This window comes from Rhinatrema bivittatum, chromosome 6 (genome assembly GCF_901001135.1).
Source record: "Rhinatrema bivittatum chromosome 6, aRhiBiv1.1, whole genome shotgun sequence".
Taxonomy (NCBI): domain Eukaryota; kingdom Metazoa; phylum Chordata; class Amphibia; order Gymnophiona; family Rhinatrematidae; genus Rhinatrema; species Rhinatrema bivittatum.
In genome coordinates, this window is record NC_042620.1 from 215,733,727 (window position 1) to 215,750,989 (window position 17,263).

Consider the following 17,263-nt stretch of genomic DNA (forward strand, 5'->3'; position numbering starts at 1 on the left):
GGCTCTCAGAGCATATTAAAGATGAACTGGCTGGCCAGGATCTGCCTGATACGCTGGAGGGAGTTAATCAGTTTGGCCAAATGTCTAGACCTCCAATTTCAAGAATGGGCTCAAGAAAGGGGCCTGGCTTGTCGTCCCATTGGCCTTGCCCCTAATTTCCAGCACCCAGTAGTTTCCAGGTCACTTCGTGACTCAGGCCTGTATGAGAGGAGTCCATAATCATAGATCGCCTAAAGCTGTCTAATGAGGAGAAACAGAGGTGCTAATGCCTCAATTGTGCCTATATTGGCACTTATAGCCTGGGTTGGCCACTGTTGGAAACAGGATGCTGGGCTTGATGGACCCTTGGTCAGACCCAGTATGGCATGTTCTTATGTTCTTTTTGTGCTGCACCAGGGCACTTCACAAACTGCTGCCCGGCCAAGCTGGGAAACTCCAGAACCTAGGTCTGGTGGGAGAGGGCACACTAGGTCTAGCACCAGTATGTCTCATTTGGGAACACCCATGTGGAATCGCAAGCCTTCCTCGATACCAGTGCTGAAGGCAGTTTCATTCACAAATCCTTGGTGCACCACTATGGATCCTGACCATTCCATTGGACATGTGCTCACAATCTCATCTGTTCATGGAGAATCCTTACCTGGACTAGTCACAAGGGCCACCGTTCCAATTCATATGCAGACAGGCCTTCTGCATGAAGAGCAGATCAGCTTATTTGTGCTTCCCAAATGGTCAATGCGGTCAATTTAGGCCTACCTTGGCTCATGCTGCACCAGCCCCATATTGATTGGGATACTCTGCAGATCTCCAGATGGAGCTCCCACTGCCATGAGCAGTGTGTCTTGCCAAGATTCGCCTGCCATGCACCTCGCCCAGACAGTCACCCCGGAGCTACCGGGTCTGCCACCTCAGTACGCAGAGTATGCGGATGTCTTTAGCAAGTAGCAGCCAGAGTTCCTGCCATCACATTGCTCCTAGGACTGTCCCATTCACTTTATTCCAGGGAAGGTCCCACCCAGGGGTAGAGCCTGCCTGCTTTCAATACCTGAAACAAAGGCCATGTCCAAATATATCAAGGAAAATCTGGACAGGGGGTTCATTTACCCTTCTTTGTCATCGGCTAGGGCCAGCTTCTTTTTCCAGGGGAAATAAGAGATGGTTTGCTACACCTTTGTTTCGACTATTGTGGGCTCAATGCAATTAACAAGAAGAATCATTACCCTTTCTCACTGATCACAAAACTATTTGACTACCCCAGAGGGAAGTAGATATTTACCAAGCTTGACCTGCAGGAGGCATACAACCTGATTAGGATCTGAGAGGGAGACAAATGGAAGACCGCTTTTAATACCAGGGATGGATATTATGAATAACTGGTGATGCAACACCCCCACAGTCTTTCAGTTAATGGTCAATGAGATTTTTTTGAGATCTTCTCTACTTCCATGTGGTATATCTGAACGATATTCTAATCTCAAAATCATTGAAGAAGATCGAGATCATGTGAAGCAAGTCCTCTAGAGAGTCCTTGAGCACAACCTTTACGCAAAGTTAGAAAAATGTACCTTTGAACAGGAGGAACTTCCGTTCCTGGCATCATTTCTCGGCAAGGCCTACACATGGACCCATAGAAACTGAAAGCTATCCTGGAGCAGCCTCAGCCTGTGGGCCTTAAAACTCTGCAGCACTTCTTCAGGTTTTCAAATTATTAAAGGAAATTGATTCATAGCTACTCTACGCTGGCTGCACCACTCACCACCCTTACAAAAAAGGGTTCAGATACCAAGTGGACAATAGCGCCATTCATGCATTCCAGCGTCTCAAGGAAGTATTCACCCATGATCCATGCCTGCACCACTCAGACCCTTCAAAGCTATTCATATTGGAGGTAATGCTTCTAACCTGTGGGGTAGGGGCTGTCCTCTTACAGCACAACAAACATGAAACTCTTGTGACCTGCTCTTATTTCTCTTAAACAATTACTCCCCCAGAGAGAAACTACACCATTGGAGATCACAAGCTGCTGGCAATAAAGCTAGCCTTAGAGGAATGGCGACATCTGTTGACTGTCTATACAGACCACAAGAATCTGGAGCATTTGGCACAAGCACAGCATCTAAACCCATGGCAAGCCTGTTTGTCATTATTTTTCAACCAGTCTATCTTTGAACTGCGATATTACCTTGCAGAGAAGAGCCAAAAGGCTAATGCCCTCTCATGCTCGTTTGATCCTGAAGGAGCCCTCAACATATCATCGACCCTGCAAGAAACATGGTTACTGCCTCACTGACAGTTCCTCCAGGGAATATTGTTGTTCCTCAACGACTTTGCCAGAAATTTCTTCAGTGGGCCACAACTGTTGCGTTCGTGCCTATTCTCACCCTCGCTCCACCCTCTCTACCTTTGTGGTGACTCCCTTCGGCTCAGATGGACAGATGCAGCTGCAGCTTCTCCCCGCCTCTTAGTCCCGGTATCCCCAGGCTGGCTTGCTGCTACGGATCCGCCATGTTCCAGATGACGTAAAGGCGCGCACTCCAGACTTTGTATCAGCAAGGGCGCGAACCTCGGGGGCGTCCCCGGACTGACGTCATCTGTTTTCAATTTAAAAGATGTTTGTTTGCTAACTACAAGCGAGTTAGCAAGGAACTCCAACGGGACTTGCTTCGGCAGTCCACGCTACTTGCAACTACGTTCCGAGTCAGCAAGGGGAATTCTTCTCCACTGCTCGGCCTTTTCAAACCTACCAGGAGTACCCGCTCCTCGGGGACTCCGCTCTCTCTATTCTTGATTTCAGATTGTTGGACGGGATCCGGTACTCGCTCCTCGAGGGCCTACGTTCCCGAAGACTCAGAAGACTCCTATTGCCTGGAGGTGATCGCAGACGTGAACACAGTGAGTCCTATTACAGACAGGAACCGGTACTCGCTCCACAAGGGCCACTGTTCCTAATCACTAAGGCTCCCTTCAGTCTAAGACGTTATCGCAGATACAGAGATCGTGAGTTACCATTGCAGATTGCAGATAGGAATCAGTACTCACTCCATGAGGGCCTATGTTCCTAATTCCTTTCTCATACTCTCTTCTTCCTCAGAAGATATCGCATTCCTATATCTTATGGATTACTATTACAGATTAACAGATAGGAACCGGTATTCGCTCCATGAGGGCCTACGTTCCTAAATCTCTCCTAGCCTCTCTTCTATTCCAGAAGCCATCCCATACACAGTTATTGTGAGTTCTATTTCAGACTGCTTACAAGAACCAGTACTCTCCTGCGGCTCCTGTTCCTGAATACTGAAGACTCTCTGTTGCATATAGAAGACACTACAGAGATCTACAATTGTGAGTGTATCATCTACTACTGGTTAGGCCCAGCATACCCTGTCTACTCACTACCTATAGTCTCTCCTTACAGCTCAGCAACTCAGAGATCGTTGTTCCAGTATCAGAGGGACTTCAGCCCTGCCGGGCATATCAACTCACTACTGCCACCTCTGGTGGTTCTACTTCCAGTCTAATAAAGATCTATCTGTCAGGTCGATACAGTTATGCTGCGTTAGAAAGAGTGCGGCAGTGCCAGGCGCACCCTCGTTCCCCGCACGCACAGTTCTCTTCACCTACCGCTCGATACTCTCTTCAAATTGCATGCAAATGCATGCCACGTCTGCGAAGCGTTAGGCGAAGGTTAGGCCCGCGCCTATACAGTATCCTGGGTGCGTGGGCCTAACGCTTCATGGCCACGCTGGTATCTGTCATTTCAAATGTCATTTCAAATGACATTTGAAATGACAGGTACCAGGAAGTGGACAGTTATGTTCTCCGATGCTCGGCAAACTTTCCCCCAGCCCCCGCTCACCTGCCCTGGCTGCATCTGGACTCCGGTGCAGCCCCAGTCCTGTCCCTTCCTCCCGAAGCAAAAAAAAACAGAACCGAAAAAGTAGCAAGAGAGCGAGGGGAGAGACGGGCAATCCTAGGCTCGGGCCTGCTAGTCCCTTCTCCTCCCAAAGCAGGGCGCGAAAAGCAGCCTTGCTCCGGGAGGAGGGGGGGGGGGGCAGTTTAAAGCGACGAAGCGACTTACTTTTGCAGCCCCCCCCCTCCGGACATCGGCGACGACCGCGGCTCCAGCCTCCAGCTGTCAGACAGACGCATCGCACGTGGGAAAGCGGCCCCTATGCGTGCAATTGGCTGCTCAAGACGTGACGTCATGACGTTTGGCGTCATGGCATGTGACGTCACGACTTGAGCAGCCAATTGCACGCATAGGGGCCGCTTTCCCACGTGCGATGCGTCTGTCTGACAGCTGGAGGCAGGAGCCGCGGTCGTCGCCGATGTCCAGAGGGGGGGGGGGCTGCGGCGCAAGGAGAGAAGACGCAACTTACTCCAGCCAGCCCCCACTTCGGCAGCTCCCTTTCGGCAGCCACCCTAAGGCGGAGATGGCAGTGTAAAGCGAGACGGACCACGGCGGACCTTCGGCGGAGACGGCACTGTAAAGCGAGACAGACCGCGGCGCAAGGAGAGGAGGAGAGAGAAGACGCAACTTACTCCAGCCAGCCAGCCCTCCTCCGGACAGCGGCTCCTCTGCCTCCCAGCTGCCGGCGAAGATAGACGCCCGAACGGGTAGGCCCCTCGTGCAATTTGACCTCAAGGCGTGACGTCGCATGCCGTGACGCCAAACGTCGTGATGTAACGCCTTGAGGTCAAATTGCACGAGGGGCCTACCCGTTCGGGCGTCTATCTTCGGCAGCTGGGAGGCAGAGGAGCCGCTGTCCGGAGGAGGGCTGGCTGGCTGGAGTAAGTTGCGTCTTCTCTCTCCTCCTCTCCTTGCGCCGCGGTCTGTCTCGCTTTACAGTGCCGTCTCCGCCGAAGGTCCGCCGTGGTCCGTCTCGCTTTACACTGCTATCTCTGTCGAAGGGGAGCTGCCGAAGTGGGGCTGCATTGGATTTTTTTTTTCGCTTTTTTTTTCCTTCGGGAGGAGGGAGAGGACTGGGGCTACCCCGGAGACCGGCACCCATGGACGCGGCCAGGGCAGGTGAGCGGGGGCTGGGGTAAAGTCTGCCGCTTACCCTTACTCCTGCCTCTAACGCAGGGGTAGGGGTAGGCGGTAAACTAACAGGTTAAACGCGCGGCAAATCGGCAGGGAAAAAAAGCGATAGTCGGAGCGCGCGTCACAGTATCGGAGGGAATAGCTAATTCGTTCATTAAATAGCTAATTCGTTCATTTACATATCATTTACATGCTGCGTGCGGGAAAGGTTATGGGTCGGTTTCAAGAAGCGCTAAGGACGCGTGAAACTGGAGACTGTATCGCAGGATCGCCTTACGCGTCCCAATTGTGTGCCCACAGCGAGTTAATCTCCAACCGCACCTTACAGTATCGAGCTGTGTGTTTGTCTCAATACTCCAGCCTAGCCGGTGGTCCCTCTCAGGATCTCCACTTGAGGGCGCTGTCAACTGCCATCGGCCCAGGGATTCACTATTTCTACTAAGTGTTATTCCTACACTAATAAGAGCGATATCATCATCTACCACTCTGTGGGAGCCAACCCACATCTGACCATCACTCCTCTCTCTGTGGAAGCTGATCCAATTCAGATAGCTATCTTCCCGTGGGAATCATACAGGTTGCTGGTTCATCTTTCTACAGGAACAAAGCATAACAGTTGCTACTCCTTCCCTCTGGAATAGCAGAGCACTAACAGATTGCTACTCCTTAGCAAGATCCGTAACAGAGTGCTAACTCTGCCCCCTGGCGGGCTGATCGCTAACAGATTGTTAACTCCTCCTCCTATGGGAGTATCCAGCATCCAGATTCATAACAGATTACTAACTCCTCCCCTCTGGGGGAGCAGATCTCTAACAGATTGCTAACTCCTCCCCTCTGGGGAGCTGGTCTCTAACAACAACTCCTGTTTGACAAGGCATCACCAGAACCCTGGAATTGATTTTCCATCATTACTGATGTCCTCAGAAGAACATAAGAAATTGCCATACTGGGTCAGACCAAGGGTCCATCAAGCCCAGCATCCTGTTTCCAACAGTTGCCAATCCAGGTTACAAGTACCTGGCAAGTACCCAAACATTAAGTAGATCCCATTCTACTAATGCCAGTAACAGCAGTGGCTATTTCCTAAGTCAGCTTGATTAATAGCAGTTAATGGACTTCTCCTTCATGAACTTATGCAAACCTTTTTTAACACAGCAACACTAACTGCACTAACCACATCCTCTGGCAACAAATTCCAGAGCATTATTGTGCGTTGAGTGAAAAAGAATTTTCTCCGATTTGTCTTAAATGTGCTACTTGCTAACTTCATGGAATGCCCCCTAGTCCTTCTATTATTCGAAAGTGTAAATAACCGACTCACATCTACTCGTTCAAGACCTCTCATGATCTTCAAGACCTCTATCATATCCCCCCCTCAGCCATCTCTTCTCCAAGCTGAACAGCCCTAACCTCTTCAGCCTTTCCTCACAGGGGAGCTGTTCCATCCCCTTTATCATTTTGGTTGCCCTTCTCTGTACCTTCTCCATCGCAACTACCGTATTTTTCGCTCCATAAGACGCACCTGACCATAAGACGCACCTAGGATTCAGAGGGGGAAAATTTAAAAAAAAAAAAATTGTGCTAAACCGGCTCTGCGTCTGGGCGTCTTATGGAGCAAATTAGGGGAGTGCATAGTTTTTTTTTTTTCTCCCCATTTTGTTTTCGGGTCTGGGGAGGGCCATTTCGGTCCACTCCCCAGATCAGAAAATTTTTCTTTCTGTGGGAACCCCCAAACCCCCCCCCCCCCCATCCCAACCCTTTAAATTAACAACCTCCACCCCCCTGACCCCCCCAAGACCTGCCGAATTAATTTCCTGCAACCCCCCACCCCCCTGACCCCCCGAAGACCTGCCGAATTAATTTCCTGCAACCCCCCACCCTCCTGACCCCCCCCAAGACCTGCCAAACGTCCCTGGTGGTCCAGCGGGGGTCCAGGAGCGGTCCGGGAATGATCTCCTGGGCGTGAGCCGTCGGCTGCCAGTAAACAAAATGGCGCCGACGGCCCTATGCCCTCACTATGTCACTGAGACCGACCAATAGCAGCGATCGGTCTCAGTGACATAGTGAGGGCATAGGGCCGTCGGCGCCATTTTGTTTACTGGCAGCCGACGGCCCTATGCCCTCACTATGTCACTGAGACCGATCGCTGCTATTGGTCGGTCTCAGTGACATAGTGAGGGCATAGGGCCGTCGGCTGCCAGTAAACAAAATGGCGCCGACGGCCCTATGCCCTCACTATGTCACTGAGACCGACCAATAGCAGCGGTCGGTCTCAGTGACATAGTGAGGGCATAGGGCCGTCGGCGCCATTTTGTTTACTGGCAGCCGACGGCTCACGCCCAGGAGATCGTTCCCGGACCGCTAATGGACCCCCGCTGGACCACCAGGGACGTTTGGCAGGTCTTGGGGGGGTCAGGAGGGTGGGGGGTTGCAGGAAATTAATTTGTCAGGTCTTTGGGGGGGGGGGGGTTGTAGGAAATTAAGTCGGCAGGTCTTGGGGGAGTCGGGGGGGGGGGGGGGTGTTTGTTAGATTTTTGTTTGGTTTTTTTTTTATATTCGCTCCATAAGACGCACATACATTTTCCCCCCACCTTTGGGGGAAAAAAAGTGCGTCTTATGGAGCGAAAAATACGGTATATCTATTTTTAGATGCGGCGACCAGAATTGTACACAGTATTCAAGGTGCGGTCTCACCATGGAGTGATATAGAGGCATTATGACATTTTCCGTTTTATTAACCATTACTTTCCTAATAATTCCTAACATTCTGTTTGCTTTTTTGACTGCTGCAGCACACTGAACTGACAATTTTAAAGTATTATCCACTATGATGCCTAGATATTTTTCCTGGGTGGTAGCTCCTAATATGGAACCTAACATCGTGTAACTATAGCAAGGGTTATTTTTCCCTATATGCAACACCTTGCACTTGTCCACATTAAATTTCATCTGCCATTTGGATGCCCAATTTTGCAGTCTTGCAAGGTCCTCCTGTAATGTTTCACAATCCGCTTGTGATTTAACTACTCTGAATAATTTTGTATCATCTGCAAATTTGATAACCTCACTCATTGTATTCCTTTCCAGATCATTCATATATATATATATATATATTGAAAATCACCGGTCCAAGTACAGATCCCTGAGGCACTCCACTGTTTACCCTTTTTCACTGAGAAAATTGACCATTTAATCCCACTCTCTGTTTCCTGTCTTTTAACCAGTTTGTAATCCACGAAAGGACATCGCCTCCTGTCCCATGACTTTTTACTTTTCTTAGAAGCCTCTCATAAGGGACTTTGTCAAACGCCTTCTGAAAATCCAAATACACTACATCTACCGGTTCACCTTTATCCACATGTTTATTAACCCCTTCAAAAAAATGAAGCAGATTTGTTAGGCAAGACTTCCCTTGGGTAAATCCATGAATCGATGAAAGCGCGGATCTGGAGTTCCCCACCGGGGTATTTCACTGAAACTGAACTAGGTGCTGGTGCCGGAGGAGGGGCTGGAGGCGGTTCCGGAGGAGAGGCCTTCAGGCGGGAGACCAGCTGTTCCACGGTAGCGGCAAGTGTGTCGATACTGTGCTGTTGCTGCTGGAGTCGTTGTGCCATCCCCGGGATGGCCTGCAGGCTTGGGGCCTCTGCCGAGTCCATGGCCTTGCAAACTGTTGCAGTTGGACACTGCTGGCGAGATAGTGGACCCTTGGGCCGGCCTACCTAGGGTGACAGGGTAGGCCCAGGGGCGGAGCCACAGGCAGGAGGTGTTCACCCGGGAACCAGGAGCCCCCCGGGAGGAGCCTGTAGGGCACTGGGACCTCGGGACTTGGAAATACAGGCAGAAAGTCCAGGGAATGAGATAGGCTAGACCGGGACCAGAGCAAACAGGGGAGAATGGAAGTCCAAGGTACCCGGGAAGCAGGGGACCGGCTGTACAGGGCCGAGGGCCGGCTGAAGACAGGGCAGCGGGCGGCAGCAGAGTCTGTAGCAAACCGGAAGCTGAAGCAGGCTGTAGGCTGAAGCGGAGTCGGTAGCAAACCGGATGCTGAAGCAGGCTGTAGGCTGAAGCGGAGTCGGTAGCAAACCGGAGGCTGAAGCAGGCTGTAGGCTGAAGCGGAGTCGGTAGCAATCCGAAGGCTGAAGCAGGCTGTAAGCGGAAGCAGGCCGGGGTCAGAGGCTGGCTGCAGGCTGACACGGAGTCAGAGGCAAACCGGAGTCAGAGGCAGGCAGCTGGCTGAAGCGGAGTCGGAAGCAGAATGGAGTCAAAAGCAGGAAACGTGGAGATCACCAGGAACGCAACTAAGAACAACTATGGAGTTGTGAACCTCGTTGCAAGGCGATGAGAGAGAGTTTGAGCGCCGGTTATATCGGGGCTTGGGCGTGACGTCAGCAGCACGGGCGGGGTCAGGCTTCCGGGAGTTGAGCGTTCAAGACGGGCGTCCTCGCGCACGAGACAGACGAGAAGCAGGCACGTAATGGCAGCCGCCACGTGGAGTGAGAGAAGCCCCCGGGGTCCAGAGCGGGCGGAATGCGGAGATTCCTAAGGCAGAGGTAGGCAGGTTTGAGCCCTAAGCGGTGGAGACCGCAACACAGCGTGCAGGTAAGTCTGGAACTGAGGCTTGGAATAAGACATAACAGGACAGGGCGAAACAAGGACAACACAGAACATGGAATATAAAGGCAGAGTTAGGCAGGAAGGCCCCAAGGGGCAAGACAAGGAGAGGCATAGATAGGCCACAAAGCAAGGTAAGGCCTAGACAGGCCACAAGGCTAGGCAAAGAGCAAGAAAAGTCCATAGGCTACAAGGCAAGGAGCAGGAGGCCAGGTGACTGAAAGGCAAAGCAAAGCCAGGAGCAGAAGGCTGGATGGCTACAAGGCAAGACAAGGAGAGAGAAGGCCCAGAGGCTACAAGGCAAAACTGGGTAGGCCGCAAGGCAAGAATGGCTAGGGCAAGGAGCCACGGGACACTCGATGTGGAAGCATCTTGGGTTTGGTAAGGCAGGGTTATGTAGGGCTGGAGTCTAGGTGTGGGGCAGGCAGGAAGGAGGAGCTTGGCCAGCCTGGAGAGAATATTAATTGAGGTCTCCTGGTGTAGGGGGAGGCTGCAAGACAGGCTGAGTGATGAGTCTAGGGACGAGATGGTGAGAACAGTTCTGAGTGGGGCTCACCGGAGGCCTCTGCTGGTTGGGAGGTTTCGTAGTTAGGATACAGTGAGGTTGCATAGCAGCTGAAATAGTAACAAAAGTATAAATGGAAATTGCAATAAGACAAATTCTGTATGCACTGCAACAATGGAAAAACAAACATTACCATTCCTCATAAAACAACAAAATTAGTAAAACCATACCAACAAAAAGAATAACTCAAAATAACTAAAGGTCAATTTTAAAACCTGCACGCAGGTGTTCATGTGCACGCGCACATGGCCCTGCCAATGTGCGCGTGCGTCAACGCACGCATGTTATAAAATCCCCTATCCAGCCTTTCCCCAGTTCCCTTCCAGTCTGCTCCAATAAAGGAGAGGACTAGGAGGGAACTTCCTTAACCCCCTAGCTAACCTGCCTCCCTTTTCCCCTATCCTTCCCAAACCCTAAAACCCCTCTAACTTTTTTTTTGTTTCAATACTTACCTACTCTCGGGAGCAGTAGTAGGTTATGCAGACTGGCCAGCTGCCAGCGCGCGCTGTCCTGGCCCGCCCAAACCCTGCCCCTGGCCTGCCCCTTTTTGGTTACTCAGTTCTTCGGCACATACTGGGAGATACTCGCGTGGTTGCGGGCCTTTGAAAATGGCCACTCGCATATCTCCCGGTATAAACGCACGTACGACTTTTAAAATCGGGCCGCTAATGAATAACATCCAATAATTAAAAACACAAAAATTTTCAGACTACCAATGCAATATTTCAAAATAGACAAATCAAATAACACCCAATAATTAAAACTAATAAGATTTTAAAAAATCCCCCATTTGCCATACCTGGGAACTTTTGATTTTCAGATGTTCTGAGCCTGTCATGGATTAGCAGGCAGAGAGGAAGAGGGGTTGTTGCACACACACACATGCAGTCTTTTTCTCTCTGTCACACACACAAATAAGAACATAAGATTGGCCACTCTTGGAGACAGGATACTGGAGTTGATGGACCCTTGATCAGACCAATATGGCATATTTTATGTTGTTATGTTCTTATTAGGCTGAAGCCAAGCTGGTACTTTTATTATTCACCACTATTCACAAACCTTGGCCATCATATTTATCCATGGAGGACAATCATGTTTGACTTTGAGAGATTCCAGATAGTGGTGGCTGTGTATATATTTAATTTTATATTGCATCTTTGCATCTACAATTTGAAATGAAAATATCTATTTTAGTAATGTTAAAACCAGCAATAATAATTCACTGATTTTTCTTTCACATGAGAAATGCAATAAATTACAATCAGGTATCAAAGCAATTTTACTCCACTTAAGTGAACTATGAAAACAAGCTTGCAAGATGAGTTGTCAAGAAATTCCTTATTGTTATGGATTTTACTGTAAGAAAGAATCTACTGTCCATCATATAAACTGCTTTTCCATCTTGATTTCTCACAAAATAAAAAAAAAACTTTAAGCATGTGTTACATTTCTTACCAAACTGGGACTTCACAGGTTGTAATCCCTTTTAAAGGACCAGCAAAAGGGATTTAATTGTACTACCACATCTTTTTTGTTGGCACCTGAAAAAGCATTAAAAGTTACAAATCTCAGCTTTTCTCCAGGACGAATATAACTATTAGAACCCCATTTTTCTTAACAGATTATTTCCATTCGGGTGCACAAAAAGCCAACTCTATATTTTATATGTCTGTTAGGAGAAAAAAAGATTTCAGTCAGAGGGAGAAAGGAAACATTTCATAATCTCCTCCCCCCTCCCTCTCATAATTAAAGAACCCGCGTTACCTTTCAACCTAGCAACAAGAACCTCCCTCTACCGGCAAGGTGGAGAGGGGTTTCTATGACGTCACAGCACTTCCTCTTGGCGGAGGTGGCCGAGGATTTTGTGCTCGAGAAAAGATGTTTAAACGTGCAAAATGATATTATTATTGTTTGTTTCTTTACAAAGATCGCTAGGTAGACTAGGTATTCCAATAACATGAAGATCCTTAAGATTATTTTTCTTTTGTAATGTAGAAAAGAAATCTGGCATATATGGAAATTACTACAAACCAAGCTTCTAAATAAATAGAGTTATGACATATTTTGGTTTCAGCCAAGAGAAAAAAAAAAAGACGTGAGCAAGCAGCTTTAGAAGTGTTCTGTGCTCTTTAAAAACTGTCCGGGTTAGTAGTGTAGCTTTGGCTGGTCGCCAGACTGCATTTCCGACTTTTCCTGCCTGTTAGGCTGAGCTGTAAATACTGAGCATTTTGGAAAAAGCAGAACCCATGAGCCAAACTACTGGAAGTGGGAATCATAGCTAGTGTTTTTTTTAAAAAAACACACATTTGATGCGGTCCCTCCCGAACGAGCCCCGCCTGCTCTTGAGCGTTTTGCAGCTTTTAGGCGCAGGGTCTGTAGTTGTGCACCTAGAAAGCCAAGCGCTGACCTCCGCGTGCATTATTTGTCTCGAAGCGGGGGGGAGGGCTGAGCCACGGCTTGAAGGAGGAGCAGGGCTGGGACGAGTAGGGGGCTGGCCGGATTCTTGTTCTTCCTCCTTTTTGGTTGCAAGTCCTCAGCACCAGACCCCCCTCCCTCCCCCAGAGAGAAAGCGGCGAGGAGCTGGTCAGCATGGCGGTCCAAGTGTACATTGCCACCTCCTCCGGCTCCACTCGGGTAAGGAAAGCGTTCTTTAGTGTTCCAGCAAGGGGCTCCGTGCAGCCGCTCACCTGCTGGGAGCACGTTGTGCTCCCTGGATGCATCGCATTCAGGGTCTGTTGTCTCAGTTAAAAGTCGTTTAGTCGCGCTTGACTGAGTGAAGGAATTGGGCCGAAAGCGCGTGGGCGTAAATAAACGAATGCGTTTAAGTTCATCAGCTAAATGCGACAGCTTTTTTTTTTTGTGGGCATTTTCCTTGTAGCTCAGTACTATGAATGGGTTAAAACCCAGTTTCTAGGATGAACGATGATTACATAACTGTAAACTTGTAATATTCCTTCGGGTTATGCATGCTGCAGTAGGTGCAGATCCGGAGGCAAAATTAAAGAAACGGGGAGAGCGTTTAGTAATGCCTGTCTGCTGCTTGTTTTGTAAATTGCCTCCCAGAGGGGAAGCACTGGTCACTCCATCTGGTACAGTACAAAATACTGGCCGCCTCTCCCCCCCCCCCCCCCCCCCCCATTCCTCTGGCAGTTCTGTTGATTAAAAAAGCGGAACTTTGGTTTTATGTATGATCGTAATTCATCAGCCTATGTGTAAACAAGAAGTTGTTTTGTTTTTTTCCTTCATGGGACGAGCTGTTTAGAGCTTCTTCATTTTTCTTGGCTCATGTAAGCCAGTACATACTCTTTCTCTGCTGTATGATTCCCTGTTGGATTTCGGCTGCTATTGTAGGTGAGGAAATGCCAATCCTGTAAAATTCAGACGCGTGTGTATTCAATTTCGACGAGCAAAAAAGGATCACTAAATAGGTGAATGATGCTCAAAACTCCCCGTTCATCCTTAATGCCTAGCGGAGGTAACAAAACAAACGAAGTTAGCAATAAATTGCTAAAGACGTGCATAAGTAAAACATTTGCTTCTCTAAACAGAAATTTACACAGTGATTACTGTTTCCTTTGAACTCAGCTGCGTGGACTGAAAGTTTGTGCACAATACGCTTGTTAATTTCTCCATTGTTTTTAGACATCTACATTGCAGGATTTTAAAATATTGTCAATACGTTTTGGCATTTATACAAACAAAACCAAATTTCTTGAACTCTGCAGCAGAGGTCAGAAAGCCCTTGGAAGGGTATGCAAGTGTCTGGGACTGATAAAGTAGTGTAGGTGTGTTTTGTGTACTGGGGGCTCTTTTTGGTTGAACACCAGAACTTAAGAGAGTGCTATTCAGTAGCTGCAGATGAGACCAGTGGGGTTTGACAGAGCTAGCTACTAGAATTAGTTCTGTTCAGTGTCTTTTTAATAATATTGCGAAGGGACTTGCAATGAAAATATGTCTGTAGATGATGCACATATCTATAATGTGAGAAACACTCCAGGAAGGGTGGAAAAATGAAAGGGATTTGAGAAAAAGGGTCAAGGGTTTGAAAGCTGTGCTTCAGCGCCAAGGAGCGTAAAGGATGCAAATATCAGTGTTCTGTTTTGGAGACTGTATCTTTTGTAAGAACACTGAAAGAATGGAAGTAGTTCAGAGAAGGGCTGTTGAGGCCGATTCAATAAAGTCCGCGGGAGAGCCGGCGCTCCGAGGCGAGCGCCCAGGCACCTCTCCTGGGCACGCAATTCTTTATTTAAATTAGGGCCCGCGCTTATAAGGAGGCGCTAGGGACACTAGCGCGTCCTTAGCGCCTCCTTATTGGCGGAAGCGGCGGCTCTCAGCGGGTCTGACAGCCGACGCTCAATTTTACCGCCGTCTGTTGTCGAACTCGCTGGCAGACACTAATTTCTGAGAGTAAAATGTGTGGCTTGGGTATTTTGGGTGACTAATAGGCTCATCAACATGCATTTGCATGTGATGAGCACTATTAGTTTCAGGGGGGGTGGCTGCGCGTTTTCCATGCGCTATTACTACCCCTTACTGTATAAGGGGTAATAATAGCGCGTCAAAAACGCGCGGGCTAAACGGTGCGCTCGGCTGAGCACACCGTTCTGTATCGGCCTGTATAGTGCAGAGCCCGCAACACAAACTCTACACCGACTTAGGGAACTCAGATTACACCCATTGGAAGAGAGACAGGAAAGGAGTTGTAGGTGAATAAGATAGACACATTCAAATGTTTATCGGGCTTCAATAAAGTACATGGAGGAAGCAGTTTTCATATAAATAGAAATGCAGTGATAAGGGTTCATGATATGAAGAAAGGCTTAGGAAATATTTATTTACTGTGAGGGAGAACAGCTATCAACAGAGGTAGTGTAAGGGATAGGGCTTCTGTGAACCCTTAGGGCTGCAGCGTAGTTAAAACATCCTCCAGGGTGAACCCCCGAGGCCTACGCTGGCAGCTGGCAAACATGCCCTGAAGAAGAGATGGCAAAATAGCCTTTGCTGACATAATCTTTGTTGCTGTATTGCAGTGGGGTCAAGTATTTACAGAATTGAACTCATTCATTTAACCTTAAACTTAGATTGTAAGCTCTCTTGGAACAAGGGCATTGTAACCATATGAACTGTGCTACACTGCGTACCTTCCTAGTGCTCTATAACTTTGGGAGGCTGTACCTCAAAGGGATATGGTCGGGTAAAGGCTGCACCAGAAGCCCAATGAGATGAGATTTAAGTACCTAAATATGTATACCCGACAGGAGACGAGGGGGCGGGGGGAGATATGATGGAGACCTTCAGGTGCCTCAAGTTCCAAGTAATGCACAAAAGGGAAGTATTTTCAGTGGAAAGGAAACTTTTATAGAACAAAAGGTCATGAAGCTCAAAGGGGTAGACTTGGGAGTAACAGTAGAAAATACTTTAGTGATGGATGCATAGAACAGCCCTCCAGGGTACGCAAAAACAGGAACAAATTGTAAGACACAGGATCCTTAATTGTGAAGAAGTGAAGGGAAAGCCAGATGTGTGCTGGGTTCTGTGGCACCACAAAAGGAAGTGAGATGAACAGAGGCCTTAGGATCCTTACCTGCTGCCATAGGCTGCGCTACTGTGTAGTGAGGTAAAACCCAAGGGAGCTGACACCTCAAACAGTAAGGAAAGGATTGCTGAGGTATGTGTTGGAGCTTGGAATGGATGCACAGTGGATTAGTTGGTTGGCGGATCCAGTGGGGTTCTTGTGGATGAGGGCTAAGATTATGGGTGGTTCGCGAGGTGGGCAGGTAGTGCAATTTTGTTTGTTCTTATTGTGATCTGCGTTTTTCCAAAGAACTTTGGACAAAGCAGAATATAAATCTGGAAGTTAAATACTTGTAAAACTTTTTTTTATGTACAAAAAATTCCAAAAACCATTACTGCATAGTGGCTCTCTTCTTCAAAAGAACGGTATTCAATGTATGTTGTGCAATATTTCAAAAGTTAATAAATTAGTAATAACTTGCCCATGTAATTAAAATGTTACTATTGTGTCTGCATATATATACGTATAATATTTTGGAGGGGGGCCATGACTAGAGGGAAACTCAAATAGAATGAGTGTAGAGGAAAAGTTGAGCTGCTTTTAAGATGTCAAAATGCAAAAAACAAGGATTTATGTATCTGGAAACAGCTGTGCTCCAAGGCATATTCAAAATTACCTTCCAAACTCTGAATCAGCTGATATAAATCCCATCCTATACTGTAACATAAAGTGCCTCGAAGCCTTCCTACGTGATGTCATATATATGTGGCATTATTCAAAACATAATTGTTTCCCCCCCCCCCCACACACACACACAGCCACACATGCAAATTTTCAAAGGAGCATCTTAAAATAATTTCAGCTGCAGTAACAAAACCAAATTTTATCTGCTGCAGACTATCGGACGATTATTGACTAGTTTACATCCACACTTTTGAATCTTTACATGGCAAATGGTGGATACAGTTTTCTTTTAAGTCAAACTGACAGTACAGTACTTTGGAGACTGTTAATTGTGACTTGGAAATGTTTTTATATAATTTTTTTTCCTGGTTTTACTGGGTTGGGCCAAAAAGTTTGCAGGAGCCAGGAAAACTATAAAAACTGTATTCCTAAGTGTAGCCAAGCCAGAACATAATTTTCAGCTGAAGTTCAGGAGCCAACAAGTAAACAAGGCTGCCATGCTTCCATATGGTACAGCAATATCACTTGTGGGTTTTGCTGGAATATTCTTTCACTGACTGTTACAGAGAGGTGGAGCTTATTTTGTTTATTTTAAAATATTTATTACTCATCCTTCCTGTGTTCAGGGTGAGGTACAGCAAACATGCATAATAAAATTTGTCGTTTTCTAGTAATATATGCCCCCTTTTTAATCCTCCATTACTGTCATATTATTGGCGAGCCTGTTCTCCAATAACACCCACAGGACTTGGAGGACTGCAAGAAGCAGCCAAACTGAAGCGCAGTGAGGAAAGTGGACAACTTTTATTTAGCTTTGCTTTTTTCATTCAGATGATGGTTT

The 17,263-nt window shown here is 47.7% G+C and overlaps 1 protein-coding gene across 2 annotated transcripts in view; it reads left to right on the forward strand.

The window, feature by feature from the left end:
* The first annotated feature begins 12,659 nt into the window (after positions 1 to 12,659).
* The window catches only part of SH3BGRL (SH3 domain binding glutamate rich protein like), a 91,951-nt gene continuing 87,347 nt past the window's right edge, over positions 12,660 to 17,263 (forward strand). The window contains exon 1 of one of the 2 annotated variants that reach the window (XM_029606546.1): positions 12,660 to 12,857. In XM_029606546.1, coding sequence (XP_029462406.1) covers positions 12,813 to 12,857 — 45 coding nt within the window. In that variant the 5' untranslated portion in view covers positions 12,660 to 12,812. The remainder of the gene's footprint in view (positions 12,858 to 17,263) is intronic. The other variant, XM_029606547.1, reaches the window with a different exon arrangement.